The following is a 17051-nucleotide window of genomic DNA, read 5'->3' on the forward strand; positions in this document are numbered from 1 at the left end:
TGGTTGGCTCTTTTATGTCGGTCAAACAGCCCCAACTACGTGGGTCTTCCTGGGACCAAAATGTGGACCAATGTGTCAACCAGACTGACCTGCTGTTGGCACCCTGAAGTAGAGCCTCCCACTTGAGCTCGAGCTGTGCAAGCTGCACTTTGGTCTTTTCACTGTCATGTCCCTGAAGCCCCTCTGCCAGGTGTGGACCCTCCTGCATCATGGTCTCCATACTTGGTCTCCTGTCCTCTAGGAGGCGCTGTAAGAGCTGCAGGGCAAGAAACGTATTATGTTTATTATGCTGAAGGAATTTATTATGCTTCCTCCAAGGGCAGGGGCTTGCAAGCAAGTGGTTCTCAATCCTGGGATGCTTCTCAATATTCAAACTGATGCCAGAGATTGTATTAATATAGGGAGATAAGAGGGTCTGTATTACTTACTATTGGAGAAAGCGTAATGGCTAACTTGGATCACGTGTGCCGTAATAACCAATCACATTATAGCCTTGACATCACTGAATTTCAGTCAGAGTTGTGCGACACTCAATCGCCGTTTACAGATACCATAGGAATGAATGAGAAATGCCGTAAGCAGAATCCCACCTGTCGCAAAAAGTCAATGACTTCTCTTATAAAATGGCATTTTTTCGGTGTAAACTCTAAAAATAGCTCAATCCAAAAGTATTGCTTAGTGTAAAACATGTTGAGGATTAGCCGATAGGCTGTGGATTCATTAAATGACAAGCTGTTTCCTCTAAAAAGCTGTTTATTCAGCGTAGTGAAGCCTAAGCTAAGACGCAAGGAAAGGTAATGAGGAAAGGAAACGACGATGCACAAATAAGAAATGAGAAGCACCCCTGGTCTTGGTGATGTCTAGATCAACACTGCTCCTAGGTCAACCCTTCAACCCTGCTTCTGGGGACCCACTGTCCTGCAACTTTATCTCCAACCTGCTTCAGCACACCTGGCATGTGATTTTTCAAGTTATCCTGAAGACCTTAATTAGCTGTTCAGTTGTGTTTGATTAGGGTTGTAGTTAAACTCTGCAGAACAGTGGGGAGACTGTCCTCCTCCAAAAAACGACCCAATAGGTTGTTTTTGCAAGCCAGTGTTGCCAACTTTTCTCAACTGAAAGTAGCTAAAGCCCGCTTGAAAAGTCACTAAATGTCGCTAGATGACGTCATTCACAAAGTAGCATATTAACAACCTCATTGTGTCATATTTCCTTTTGCATTTGTTTGCCTCTCTGTGCTCACAAACTGTTTTAATGCAGCCAAATTCTCAATAAAATTGTTTTCATTAATACTGTATATATTTCTATTTCTGTTGTCAGACAATGGGATAAATATGAAATAGTGACTAAAAAGTGGCCCATTAAGACTCCATAACCAGCTCTCCCTTCCAAGATGTAATCTGCACAAAAATCCTGATTTATAATCGAGCCGTCATCTAATGAAATCAAATACACATACGATAAAAGACAATGGCTGTGCTGTGATTTCGGCTATGTTTGTGTGTAAAATAGAGTTCGAAGCAACAGAATATATATTTTTAACTGAAAGCACTGCTCCTCCCAGCTGCTTGCTAAACAGAACAGACGCAGATGTGTGTGCGTGCTGGCAAAGCAAGACCTCGTGCAGCAGTACTGGCTGCCTAGCGACAAATATAGCGACTTTTTGGACAAACCTTATTCAGTTTCTAAACAAGGTTTGTCCAAGAAGTCGCTAGATTTGTCTCTAGGCACTTTTTTGGAAAAAAGTTGCTAAAGGGGACCGAAAAGTCGCTAAATCCAGCGACAAAGTCACTAAGTCGGCAACACTGGTGCAAGCAACTTATTACGACCTATATTTAAGTTTTAAAATTAAGCGCCCTTTAGCTGACGCAAAAATAATGACTGTTGTGTTGCGTCTGCTGTCATGACTAATACTGACTAATACTGTCATGATGACCAGTCAAATTGTGTGTTAATTTAAAGGCAATGTGTGGACTTTATATACGGTCCCTTACCCACCATTTGTCTCATTTCCATTTCTCAAAACACATTTACATGAATGCATTTGGCGATGTGTTGGAAACTGATTTATAGTGCATATACATTTTATGAGAATGTGCGTTCCCTGGGATCGAACCCATAATCACATCATAAAGCAATGCGCTACCATTTGAGCTACACAAAACACAAATAAAAGGGTACAATGCATTAATATGAAAGTGTGCTGTTGTCGATAGAAGCGCAAATTTAGTAGACGCTCTGATGGGTCGTATTTCAGGGAAGCGGCAAACAACCTATACAGTTGGAGGACATGTTGGGAATTGCCTTCCTAATACAGTTTTGTAGAACACCCCCTTTTGCATCTTCAAAGATGCTTTGTATGAGGAAGCAAATACACGTTTGGTTCATAGAGGTATTGCTCCTTCTGAGAATCTACAAGCTTTATAATGCACCTTGTTCTCTCTTTGTGGTACTTAAGCCAAACACTTGTATCATGTGTCAGAGGATCATTGTGGCCATTCAGGTATGTTTTACCTTACTCACTAAGCTAACAAAGATCTCAAAAAGGTTAATTATTTTCCCCCCACCCATTCCCATATCATACACAAAGGCATTCAAAGCTTATTATATGCATGAATTTACACAGTATGCTTCTCAGTTCAAGAAAAGTTTAAGGATGGGATTAGAAATTACATGACAAGGCTTTAAAATTGGGTAGCCTTTTTTATCAATAGTTTATGTAAATATTAATGTATTAGTTTATTGTTTGTTTGTTTATATAGCAACAACTTAACTATTTTTAAAGGTTTTTAACATACCTTCTGTTCTTGTAGCTGCGCTTTCACCACTTTAAACTCTGAGGATGGTGGTTTTTGATTGGCTGTCAGCTCCTCAATCTCGCAGACCCACGTCAGCAGCATTTCCAGATTTTGCTGGAATTTCAGCGGATCCCTGAACTCATCTTTCAGAGCCAAAACACTTCTGCCATCCTTAACATAAGACCAGACAATATGCTATCACGTTTTCATAGAGAAAGTACAGGTAAAGGAAAGATCAGTATACTGTACCTTCCATTGATCTAGACTTGATTCCTGGTCTGAACTTGATTGACCATCACTCTGCAGCTGTATATTTGTGAGAATTGAATTAACAAATTGGTCAAACATTGGTGATACATTGACTTCAAAATCAGTTAAATAAAAAATGGTAAATGATGGTAAAAAAAATAAAAAAGAAAGAAAAACATTACATTTAAAATAAATGTAAATTAAATTGAATAACCTCTGCAAGTTCCTCAGCAGCTCCAGTAAGGACTCTAACAGTTCTAGTAACAATAGGGTCACCTCCTTTCCCCGCACTAGGATACTCTGTCACCTCTACAATCTCGGTAACAATAGTCTCTGTCACCTCTGTGACTTCAGTAACCTCTCGAGTGTTCAGAGGCTTCCAGGACCAGGGACTTCCAGAATCCTTTCTCTGCAGGCTGGCTTTCCTGTCCACGGATCCATACTGACTCAGGGGGGATCTTCTGTACTCTGGAATATTACACATTCTGGGCAAAGACCCATTTCGTGGTGTTTTTACCGGGGACGGAGTGCTTCGCCAGGCATTGTCCAGAGTGCTGGTTGTAGTGACAGTAGGGGCTGGGGAACTCCTCTGCTTGTCCGGTGTTGGAGTTTGTCGAAGAACCTCTTCCACATTCTCTTTCCTTGTTTCTTCTCTAGGAGGCTCTGGGAGCAGCCATTCTCTTTGTTGCTGGTAGCACTCTTTGAAGACGCTGTCCTCTGACTTAACTTGTTTGGACTTTTGTCCCAAACAGCTAGGTCTGCTAATGAGGTTACCCATGATTCTTCAATCCACGGGTTAATTGGGTCCCTGTGCCATACATACAGGCATCGCCTAAACTACCTACAACACAAGGAAGGTCAAAGTCAGAAGATACTCTTTAAACATCTATACCCTTTCAAGGAAATAGTAGCCTATTAGTTTCCAGTTTCCACTGCAGTCTTCAAAAGAGATTCATCCAGCTCTGACAAAGACCACTATGCATAAACCTCAATTAGATTCCTTGCTGTCCTACACAGGAGAGTCTTTTACCACTTTCATGCCAACAAACACCACCGTCATTATTTATACGGCAGAGATGGTAACACTTGACTGAGGCTGTGTCCTGACCAAGAGGGGCCAGATTACTGCTGGAAAACTACAACATGAACACAGAATTGCTAGTACTATCCATACAAATGCAACTGACAAGCCTGTTTATGAGGGCAGTCTCCTCCAGGATACCCACAGCTCCTCCTGGCAGTCACAGCCACTGTCCTCTGCCAAGACTATCCGCAGGGTGGCCCTGGGAAACCATTTAGCTCCTGATCAAATATGACAGGCATGGAAATGCTGCTTCATTTCTTTTCCACAGAAGAATGAACACTGTTTTTTTTAGTGCACGTGTTCATGGTTTACTGGGAAACACAGACCACATGCCTGAGGAGTAGGACAGCGATGAACACGTAGACACACACCGAGTTTAATGTTCAGAAACCCTTTTAGAGATATTTTTTCAACTTAAGGTGAATGTCTGTGGTTGAAATTCATGCAGGCCTTTACCAGTGATCATCGTTGACTAAATTACTGTCCTGTGGCCTGTAGCACGAAGCCGGATTCAGTTTTACCCAGGTAAGTTCACGTTTAGTTTGAGCAAACTCTGAGTTTTTGGGCACAAGAAGATGGGTTGGTTCTGAGTGGGTTTCGTCACCATGGTAACTTATGCTACACAGCTACCCTGCTCCGGAGCAGGTTTTATTCTGGGATAGAGATCGCAAACCGAACCTGGACCAATCAGCTGTGAGCAAAGTGACATATATCTGATGCAATGAAGCAACTCCCTCATATCTCTCACTCCAAATTAAAGCAGTTTACTGTCAAAGAATTTTAGAGACAAATTGCCCGACTTTTGCAGCTACTTATTTAATTATGTTTATATTAATTGTAATTGTTTATAATTCATATAATATATTCATATAATTATTATATGAAGTGGCAATTAATTTTAAGCTTTGTATTTAAATTAAATTAAATATATATACAGTATGTAAGTGTTTATTACTCTGCAACTCTGAGATTGTTCATCTCGCTTCGTGACAGGCCACAGATGAATAGGAAATGTACATATTTGTAAAATAAAAGATAACAGGCTGCTTTGTGTGGATTACATAATTAATAAAAAAAACATGCAACAGTGCTATTTCAGTGCTCATAGAATCTGCCTGAAGATTGCAGGTGGTAAGTGAATATGCAGCTGTTAAGTGAAGAAAGATTACTTTAGTGCTGTCAAACGATTAATCATGATTAATCACATCCAAAATAAACGTTTTTGTGTACATAATATATGAGTGTATACTGTGTATATTTATGTACTGTATATACAAATACAAACACATGCATGAATATATTTTAAGAAAATATGCTGTTTATATATTAAATATATTTATATATAATATAATAATATATTGTGTGATATACCTGTGATATACATGTAAATATTTTCAAAATATATACTGTATGTGTGTGTGTTTATATATACATAATAAATAAACACAGTACACATACTGTACATATAGTATGTAAACAAAAACTTAGTTTGGATGCGATTAATTGCAATTAATCGTTTGACAGCACTACTTTCTTTATCTACTTTGTCGCAGATGTACAATATGTGCATATTGAAATCTCTGACTGGTAATTGCATAATGTCTGCGCAAAGTTTGTGTCTTTGTTGAGATCTCTTCTGAAACTACAGGAGACGTGAGATTACTGGGGTCTGTTTTGAAAGAGAAAAATCTAAGAAAAGTCTCCATTTGCTCTCTGTTTAATCTCATTCCTGTCTAAGAGAAACAATTAAACAGATCTCATTTCTGATTTTGTTTTTCTTATAGATAAAAGCAGATAAAAACACAAAAAAATCTAAATGGTACAAAACCTGTTTTGTTTTAAACCTAACAAATGTGCATACCTTTTATCTTAAAGAATGCAATGACACGTTAACCTTTGGGCTGATGGTTTTGTTTGTGCAGGAAATACAGAGCTCTGTTGAATTCAGCTAAGCATGCATGTTAATTGCACAGGTGATTCCAGGTCATTGTGGTTCACTGCATGCTAATGGCGAGTGCTGAGGGATCTGGCTCCAGACAGCAGACAGACTCAGTGTTTCTAGATCACTGGAGCAGAAGACTTAGTATCAGCCCACATTCTAGCAGGGTGGATTAGCTTGTGTAATGTATGAATTGAGATTGTTAAGACATGACAGGAAATACTGTAATGATGAGTTTGATGCTCTGGACGCTAGCTTATAAATTGATTAAGTTAAACAATTACTAAGATCTCTATGAAATAGCTTTATTTATTCTCATTGTTCATATATTTGCAACACTACAGCAGAGATACTGGTGAATATTAAAAAGAAAGATTTTTCTTCATTTGGTTTCCATAAAGTGAGCACATACAATCTATGTAATCAATCTGAACAATATCACTGTCGACAAATGCTCTTCCTCAAATCAAGTTTAATTATATTTACTCATTCCATCCATCTCACGCCCAGCCTACATCCTTGATGGATTACACAAGGAGGATGGGAAGGAGTTTACACTGAAGCTACAGCCATTTGAATATAAAGATTTACAAGCATTATTACACCTGCAATGGCTGTTTCCACGGAGTAAGAGGTGACACAACATTTTACACCTCAATGCTAAACATTTCAATAGAGGTGATGCCATCTTCTGCATCCGATCGTCTAAATGAGCGAATTCCCCTGCTCAAAACACCAGCTTAGGGCATAGTATAATTTCCAGGCTGGTGTATTGTGGATGTTGTTTGTTTGGTGCTGTGTAAAACTGAGCTAGTGATGTTGGTCAATCTGCAAGGTTTTCTGGTGATTCTGTTTGACCATTGAGGTCTTGCTGGTTAAGCTACTCAAGAAACCTTGTTGTAGCAGCACACTAAGATCCACCGATCTCCAAAACAAAACATAAAGTGTGATGGTGACCAGTTCAGTGACTGAACAAATTAATGTAATTGTCTAAAGCTTGATATAAATGATACAGATTGATTCTCCTTTGCTTGTTTATCAAGAAGCAACCGCCCTCTTAACCCAACTCTAATGTATTGTCTGATTTAAGACCACCCTGTGTAGCCTCTTGATATTGATTTATGAGGCATGTCACAGACTGGCCCCCAGTGAGCTAGATTAACCCCTGTGATGGACAGCTTTGTGCATCAACAATCCATAAAGAATGATTAATATAGTCTAATCTCTGACAACAACTGACTCAAACGGAAAGATTCTTGTCATATTCTAATGAATGATATGTCAATCAAATAAAGGCGGCAGAGATGCTCGCCTCTGCCTGTCATAGCAATGGGTGTGGGTACTGTCAGAGAGCACCATGACAATACCCTTTCCTAATCTGACCTCAACATGGCAGACAGACGGTGTATACTGGTGTCATGCCACATTCCGCTGGTGGATTAACTCGCATATGGAGCAGTGAGAGTGGTGGCTCTCTTGGGATGTACTTATGTCTTTTATGGATTTCTTAATAGTCATAAATCAACGCTCTCTGTGTAGGTGAGTTTGTGCAGTGATCATGATTTCTCTAATTAACATAAGAGTGTCTGGTGTTACGTGAATGCATAAACATGAATAAACTGCATAATTAATATACTATATTTTAGTTGAACTGATGTTATATGTTAGGCAACATGTTAGTACACAAATTGATTCAGTTCTAAAAGTTTATAATAATAAAGAAACTGCGGGCAAGAATATACAATTATATTATATATTTAACTTCAATAGCAATGATATATTATAATATATAATATATATATATAATATAATATTACTAGATAAATAGATACTCACAGTACAGTGAAATGAGCTAATTACATCCAAATCCTCGCAAGCTGTTTCTACCCGTACCAAATTTGTGCCACAATCGCCTTCAGTGAAATTTCAGTGGTTCTGATAGCATCACTGTCTGGCTGCATCCAAAGCAGCTGCTGGTTTCAGTGAGGAAGTTTGAATGAGTCCAGAAAGAGGTGGCGGTTGTGGCGGTTGGGGTGCATACTTACCCCCGTGCATAGAGGAGGACAAACGGCCAAACGAACAATTCCACAAGTTCCTCCGTCATCATTCAAACGGGAGAACAAAAAACCTGTCTTCTCTCAGCATCCTTTGAGAGGCCTTCCTTTCCAGCCTTATAAACATGCGAAAACCTTCACATTCACTTGCTCACAAATCCCGGTTTAAACACGCACACACACACACACACACACACACACTTTATGCAAGATGACCCATGCTTTTCCGTCGCCCACAGCCACAAGCAAACAATGTCCCTCTCTCCCTCCGGCTGCCCCCTCCCGTCAGCGGTATTCTCTCTCTCTTGCCTTTGTTGTGCCCAGTCCCATAGAGGAGGAATTCCTTGCTGAGGCAACCCACGGGATGTTCAGCTGCTGGAAAAGTCCTGTATGCTGTGTTTTCCGAGCTCCAGGATAGCAGGTGTTCCCCGTCCGGTGGTTTTGGAAGAGTTAAGGCAGGTCCGTAAGTCGGCAGCCTGTTGTGTGAACTCTTGTGCCAGACCTTTAGATAGAGGAGCAGTCCCTTCACCTCCCTCTTTCCCTCACAGCGTTAGCCCCTCCCCCAGCTCCTCTTTTGGCTCACAAACTCTGCTTCAAATGAAAACGAGGAGGATAAAAAAGCTTTCTAAAGACCCCCAGGCTGCTCCCGAATATTCACATGTTAAGTGACAGCTGCCTCCAGCCCCTCGCTCTCGTTTTTCCCTCCCTCTCCGGGGCAGGCCGAGGCGGGCTACAAAAGGAGCCAACCATCCCGCACACAAAGCCTCCATCACCATTCAAAGCCCCCGCCACAGCTACAAAGACGACTAATTACTGTAAGACATCTCTGATTACTTTCAAGTCACTTTCAGTCCCGAAATTGCCAAACAAACAACGAACAGTAGAGAAACCAATAGAGCGAAGGACTCGGCCGCGTCTGGCTGAGTTTCATGGGAGTTGCGTGATGCTGCGTCTCCACTTTTGGAGTCTTTTCTGCTCCGTTGCTGCTTGAAAATAGAAGCTTCTTTCACCACTATGTCTGCAGGTGTCAGATCTCAAATAATCCCTCTGATTGGTTCCCATGGGGGACGAGAGGGAGAGTGAGGACAGGTGTGTATAGCAGGTGCAGTGAGGAGAGTCAGGTGTGTAACAAACACACAATTCCCCCATTCTTTCACCACACAAAAGACCCTACCCAACACCTGCACTGTTACTTATCCTTCATCTCACACAAGAAACACTCGATTGCTCAATAGAACCGGTCACTAACATATGGGAGAGAAGTGGAAGACCTTGTGATGCCACGACATTTACATACAATGACCCTAAAATGCAGGATGTCATTGCAGCAGATAAATCAGGTGGCGCTCTTTTATCAAATACAATAAAATAAGCTTGCCTTTCATGCAAAACGTTTTTACAAAAGTACTTTTTTTAGGTTTAAAATGATACAAAATTACAACCTGGTACTGGAACCTGTGGTTCCTCTGTTAGGACACCTGTGAGAACTTAAGACAAACTGACTTTCATACTGCCACTGAAAGCCACCAAAACACCAGCTGATTCAGAAATGTGTCTAAATACAGGCAACTTATCCACTTTATTTTTAACATAAGAGCAGGGCAGACATTTGTAACTTGAATGTGCAAAGCTTCCAGTGTCATTCCAGTGTCAGTTATGTTACCTGTCCAAAAACTGTTTTTTTATGCTGCGTGATAATGCAAAACAATATTTCTTATCATATTGTAGGAATTTAAAACCCACTGGTTTGTAGTGCAAATAGTTTTAGCGTTTACCGCACTTTGTTATTCTTAGTTAACTATAGCAGCTAATGAATCAAAAATCTTGCACATTTTCAGAAAATAGCTTACTTCTGCATTGCAAAATAAGATGGTCACTTACTTATTTACACTAAAATTATCTAATAAACTAAAATTAAAATGAAAACAAAAACTGAAATTATAAGGACAAATCTAATTCAATGTATTAATATAAATCTGTGATAGTATATATAATAGCACTGCTGTATTATAGAAGTATTATAGATAACAAAACCTGGCACTCAAAATTCTATGCTATTTCTATACTTTTTCTTTTTATATTCTATAGAAAAAGCAAGGAGGCATGTTGCCACTCTCATGATGTCCAGCCAGTTACAATGGTCTCCCTTGATGATATACGTCCCGGTTATGTTCTGTTTTGGTTTAGGCTACGTCCACACGAAGCCAGAGCTTTCCCTATCCGATCTTTTTTCCCTCGTCTCAAGAAATATCTGCGTCCACACAAAACTGACACAAAACGATGTAGTATACATGCCAGACCAGCATGTGGCGCTGTAATTCTGCCACAGAGATACACTAAAAACGGAGAAGACGACTTGGACTATGCGCATAAACCTTGCACGTGGTATGCAAACGAACATGGAACGATACATTTATTAATCTGTGTTAATGTTAGTTAATAAAAAGACAACCGTTCAGTGTTTGTTCATGTTTTTGTTGCTGTAACGTGACGTAGCGGTGTCTGACTAGGGGCAAGGGACATCATTTCAGAAAATATACGGATTCGCTGTCCACACGGAAATGCAAGGGCGGCGTTTTCAGATTTATCCCCTCTGGGACCCGGTTTCAAAAAATATCGGTTTCACTCTCCCAAAACGCCGGATCCGTGTGGACGAAACGCCTATATGATACAGCTAAACGCGTCTCAGTGTGGACGGGGCCTTTCCATGTGTTTCTGTCTCCTGATTCTGTTCCTCGTTAGTTTCTATGGTTTTTCATCAATTACTCCACATGTTTCAGTTCTCCCTGATTACTTGTCTAGTATTTAAGTCCTGTGTTCTCCCCTGTTCCGTTGTCTGCTATTATATGTGCTTATGTGTTGGTGGATTTTCCTGTGGATTATTATTAAATATTACTTTGTACTCTACTTCGTCGTGCACTTCTACAGCCACTGCGTGACAATATATGAGTAATATGGAATATTTTTGACCATGTAATTACAACCTTTTACTTCACAAATCTGACTTTTGTTCTTGCAATTCTAAACTCAGAACCGTGAGATGTAAACTCAAACAAAGTCAAAATTCTCTTGTATTTCTGACTTTCTTTCTCACTTTGTTTTTTTTACATCTCGCAATTCTAAAAAAATATAATTGTGACCATTTATTCTCATAATTCTCAAAACGTTTTCCCCTCACAATTGCATGTTCATATCTCACAATTGTGACGTTTCTTCTCAGAATTGTGAGTTTATATCTTGCAGCTGCAATTACGACTTTATACAGAATTGCGAGATAAAAACGCATTTATTTATATGCATTATTTTCTTTCATAGCAGAATCCAGCTTCCACAGGGTAAATCTAGACAGTGCAGGGGTTTGTGCTGCCAGTGTCAGGTGTTACAGCACTGAGTATGGTTCCTCCTGCAGGTGTAAATGTGTTATTGTCTTGCTCAGTTTCCTTTCTCCAGACAGTGTAAATGATCACAGAATGCCGTGAGTGTAAGAATGTGAGTCTTGACCTAATGTGCCGGGGTGACGGTGAGGAGCAACGGGACACGCCCCTCAGACTGAAGTGGAAGGAGGAAGAGAGGAGAATAAAGAAGAGCGCTCGTGAGAGAGTGGCAGAGTGCACACTACCACTTTATGATGATGAATGTGTACCTCTAATTCAGTAGGGACCTGCAGAAGAGGGGACGACTCGGCCACTACACTAACCACAGCACTTTAATTATTAACCCCGGCCCATCCCCCGACTGAGACAGCACAGCCAGCTAAATAAAACAGACAAAAGGAGGAGACTAGGAAAAAAGAGGAGCAACAATGCCTGTCACCCTGACTGTCCTGGGAAAGGGAATTCAGTGCTGTGAGCCCAGGAGGTCAAGATGTTTAACCTGACCAGGCTCTTAAACAGAGACGGGACATCAGTGTCTGTCCTGAGTTATGGTCTTAAAACAGACCACCTTTAAAATTCTGTTTTTTGGTGATGTATATGAACACACATGCCAAGAATTTAAATTCTAGATCAGATTTGGGTAGCAAATCATATATGGATTTAAAGAAGAGTCAGAATTGCGAGATATAATGCCAGAATTGCAATTGCAAGATATAAACTCACAATTCTGAGAAGAAAATAATTGTGAGATATATACTTACAATTGGGAGAAAAAGAAGTAAAAATTGTGAGATAAAAATTTAAATTAGCATTTTTATTTGTTTATGCTGTAATATATATATATATATATATATATATATATATATATATATATATATATAAAAAAAACTTTCTTTTATGCTCGTTAAAAAAACTTTCTTTTATGCTTGTTCATCAATACACAACTTGTTTTAAGCATAGCATGCATCATGTCACAATATTTACAATTATAATGTGCAAAAGATTTCTATTTCAAATAAACGCTGTTCATTTCAACTTTCTATTCATCAAAGAAACCTAAAAAAATTTAATGTATCAGCATATTATACTGATTTCTGAAGATCATGTGACACTGAAGACTGGAGGAATGATGCTGAAAATACAGCTGCACATCACAGACATACATTACAGTTTACAGTATATTCACATAGAAAACAGATATTTTAAATTGTAATAATATTTCACAATATTACTGTGTTTTTGATCAAATAAATGCAGCATTGGTGAGCAGAACAGACTTATCGACGGCAAGATTTTAAACTAGTATATAGTCTCTGATTTCCTAGTCTTATTATATTTTGAGTCTAGCTTAATTATCATTTACAATTTTTATGTATATGCTGCCCATTTGTGTGAACCAGCACCTAAATCAAGTCTTCTATCGGATACAAAAAATGGCAGTTTAGTGCTATAACCATCGATATATTTATTATTGATATATATATATAAACACATAATTCCAGTTTAGAAGAGATCAAAGAGTGAGTGCGGTTGTGTCCACATTTGGCAGTGCTTTACTGCCATTATATACGCAATCTGACACAGACACCTGATCCAGGCCTGGTTACTCATGGGGAAATCAAATTGTCCTCCCATATCATTTACCCAGTGTGTGAATCATATGATAACATTCAAGCCAGTGCACTTTAGGTTTTTTACTCCTATGGCAATGCCAATCTTCTGATCTTACAAATTTAACTTCATGAGCAATCGAATCAAACGTATATAGCCTACTTATGAATTCCACAAAATCCATGCGCCTTAAAAAAAAAAATCCTGCAGTTCACATGCATATATGTGGATTTTGATCTGTATGAGAGCTGTGATATGAGTAATATTTCAGCTCGGATCTATTGTCTGCTGCGCATGTGGCTCGTATGTTCAGAGAGCAGCAGATGAATCAGCGTAATGCCAAATGGGTTGCAGATGTGGCCAAATGTGATCACGGGTCCCCTGTGTGTAAATACCCAGAGAGCCCTAAAGTGGATTAATCCCAGAGACATGTTCTCCTCCCCCACCACTCCTGCTTCAAATCAAATAACACACAAAGGCTCCTCCAGTACATAATTAGCACCTCAGTGGACAGGTTGCGCGCTGCCGGTGAGCCCCGCCTGGTGATTCATAAAAAAAACTACACACTGATCTCCTTTGGGCAGCAAAATCAAAGTGTTGTTCCACAAACAACGATGTGCACCGTAACGGTCACTTCCCAAATCCCACTGACGCTGACCGCTCATTCTGCTGGGATCCTGGAAATGAAACCATCACAAACACAAAACAGGCTGACAGAACGCTTGCTTGATATCAAGCAGTGAGGAAACCACAGGCATGCTACCCTTTTGAAAGAGTACTAAGCTACTAACACAGTCACTACATATACTGAAGCTAGTAAAGAAGGGGCAATGATGTTTTTAAATATATATGATAAAATAATGAGAAAAGTATATATCTCATACAAAACAATGAGGATTTGCTCAGTTAGGGTGTCTGTTTTCAACCTCAACAGATAAATGTTCAAATAAACAATTAAAGACACCCTGATTTGTAATGAAAACTGTAATTTTGCTTTATAAGAAGCTGCACAGGGAATCAAAACATGATCATCCACTGAATCACTTTTTGAACGACTTCATTTATATCAGTTGTCAAAAAATAAAAAAATAAATAACAGCTTGCAAAATTGACCAGGACAGCCTAATGCTACTTAAGAAATACCGAGAACCGAATTAATGCATAATGTACAGTACAAATGGTACACTCTAAAAAATGCTGGGTTAAATACAACCCAGTGCTGGGTAAAATAGGGACAAACCCAGCAATTGGGCTGTTTTGACCCAGCCGTTTGGATAAATGTTTAACCCAACCTTCTGGTTAGTAACCCGAACCGTTGGGTCAAAACAACCAAATTGCTGGGTTTGTCCCTATTTTACCCAGCACTGGGTTGTATTTAACCCAGCATTTTTAGCAGCTCTGGGTCAAAACAGCCCAATTGCTGGGTTTGTCCCTATTTTACCCAGCACTGTGTTGTATTTAACCCAGCATTTTTTAGCAGCTCTGGGTCAAAACAGCCCAATTGCTGGGTTTGTCCCTATTTTACCCAGCACTGGGTTGTATTTAACCCAGCATTTTTTAGAGTGTATGCTGAGTACAATTTGATTATTAATCTGATATTGATTATGTGAAGCACTGTGCAACGCATAATACTAAAATACAATAGTATGCTATATTGTTGTTGTATGTTCATTGCTGCATGTATAATTCAGCAAAAAGCATACAGTTATGACACAATAAGTAAAAGCAATTATTGTGCATTCGAACCCAAAACTGCAATATAATGTGACATAAAAACCTGCAATGTGTTTTGTCACATTGTTCCTTACTGGAAAAGTTTTATGTTTTGAACATTATTTTAAAAAACATTACTGAAAAATGGACTTAAGTTAATAGAATTTTAAGATGCTAAAACTTATTTCATACACTGTAAAAGTGGTAACCTGCAATTGGTATGTTAAAGAGCTATATCTGATCTTACCCTTCAATTTATTTTTGTTGGTGCAACCTAATACATTTAGGTTGATTTAGCAATGTTAAAAAACATTTTAATTGAATTAAAAACAAGTAGTTTAGATGTTAAAGCTATTTTTTTAGGTTACAAATTTTTTTTTTGTGTGTACTTTAAGCTGTTTGTGTGACGCATCTGAAGCTGATCTGACAAGCAGATGTGTGAATGTGGTAATTAATGTGACAGGACCGTGTTGGGGCTCAACCTCCACACCTGAGTCAATTACTGTGTGACAGGCAGAGTCTCCGCCCCGCTGACTAGATCTCCTTGCTATGATGAGAGGACAATACACTAATGTCAACACCAAACATTTCTAGTGTGCATTACAAGTACACTTTTTCCTTAAAGCAGCTAGATCACCCAAAAAAAAAATAAAAAAAATAATCTGCCATCATTTACTCACCCTTATGTCATTGCAAACCTGCATTAATTTCTTTCTCAGATATTTTGAAATGAAGGCCAGTAAATAGCGACAGAATTTTTCATTTTTAGATTAACTTTATGGGATTGATTATGCAGAGACGGGAGTTTTACACTGATGATGTGCACTATTATGAATCAGGCATGTGATCAGCTAGAGACAAAAAAGCAGGAAAATCTAACCACGCCCCCATTACTTATTATATATATATTTTAGCACATTAAAAGATATATCTTATATTTTAATAATACTATTGTCCTGTAAAAAATAAGCAGCATTTAATAATCATTTATTTATTTAATTTATTATAATAAAGTATTAATAGAATTGTTATTATTATTAAAGAACCTGCCAAAAGTTTGGAAACATTACAATTATTAATGATTTTGAAATATATATCTTCTGCTCATTAAGACTGATTTTATTTGATCAAAATAAAGTAAAAAAAAAACAGCAATATTGTGAAATATTATTACAAATAAAGTTTTCAATTTTAATATATTATAAAATGTGTTTAATTTTTGCTGTTTTGCTGCAAAAACTGTTTTGCTGCTTAATATTTTTGTGGAAACAATGATTTGTATAAGATTTAAAAAAAGATAGAAATTAATTTTATTCATCATGCATAAAAGTGATAAAAAGTGAGTGCAGACATTTAAAACGATTTCTATTTAATAAATGCATTAACACATTTAATTGATATATTTGATAAATACTAATAAATGCTGTTCATTAAACTTTAAATTTATTGTGTGCACTCACAATATCAACAAAACGTTGTCCTTTTATAAAATAAAGAAAACAAACATGATGTGCTTTCTGCCGTCTCGGTCTTGAACAGGAGCGCATCACAAAAATGAACCGAAACTCAGCGAATACATGCCTCACAGTCAGGATAAATATATCTATAGAAAGCTTTAAATTACTACTTAAAGAAATAAAACAAATAGAAAACAAAAACTCTTTCATTATGATCATAATCCATAAAGATGCATTTCTCTCTAAAGGCACGTCTAATGAGGAGATGGCGAGTCAGGATCGACAACTTCATCCTTGTGACAAAGACTCAGAAAACACTAGTTTATTAATAAATAATTGAAATATCTCCTTACTATTTCCCCCTGACACATTCATGGTAATTACTTTTGCCGGTGCTTTGCGGCAAGCTTTAGCCTGTTGCGTGCATTTGAACGCCAGGCCTGAAATGCAGGGCTCTAAATGGTTAATTTCAACATTTGCTAATAGGCCTACATTATTAAAATCAAAAGTTGCATCTGTTATTATTATTTAATGGACCTAAGCAAACTAACATGAACTAACATTGAATAGTTGTAACAAAATTGAATAAACAATAAATGCATAGCCCATTGTAAGTTAATGTTAGTTAGTGCATTAACTATCATCGATAATGGGACCTTACTGTAAAGTGTTACCAATTTGCAGTAACACCTTATTTTATGGACCAGTTGGCACTATTAACTATTTGTTTATTGGCATGCATGTTACTAGAATATTGGCTGTTCATTAGTAC

At 38.2% G+C, this 17051-nt stretch overlaps 1 protein-coding gene across 1 annotated transcript in view; it reads right to left on the reverse strand.

Moving 5' to 3' along the window:
• The window catches only part of LOC107559020 (dystonin-like), a 39757-nt gene that overhangs the window by 19944 nt on the left and 2762 nt on the right, over positions 1-17051 (reverse strand). The window contains 4 exon segments of the mRNA XM_016242739.1: positions 90-256; positions 2799-2969; positions 3048-3104; positions 3262-3888. Coding sequence (XP_016098225.1) covers positions 90-256; positions 2799-2969; positions 3048-3104; positions 3262-3825 — 959 coding nt within the window. The 5' untranslated portion in view covers positions 3826-3888.

This window comes from Sinocyclocheilus grahami, unplaced genomic scaffold (genome assembly GCF_001515645.1).
Source record: "Sinocyclocheilus grahami isolate Dianchi unplaced genomic scaffold, SAMN03320097.WGS_v1.1 scaffold672.1, whole genome shotgun sequence".
Taxonomy (NCBI): Eukaryota; Metazoa; Chordata; class Actinopteri; order Cypriniformes; family Cyprinidae; genus Sinocyclocheilus; species Sinocyclocheilus grahami.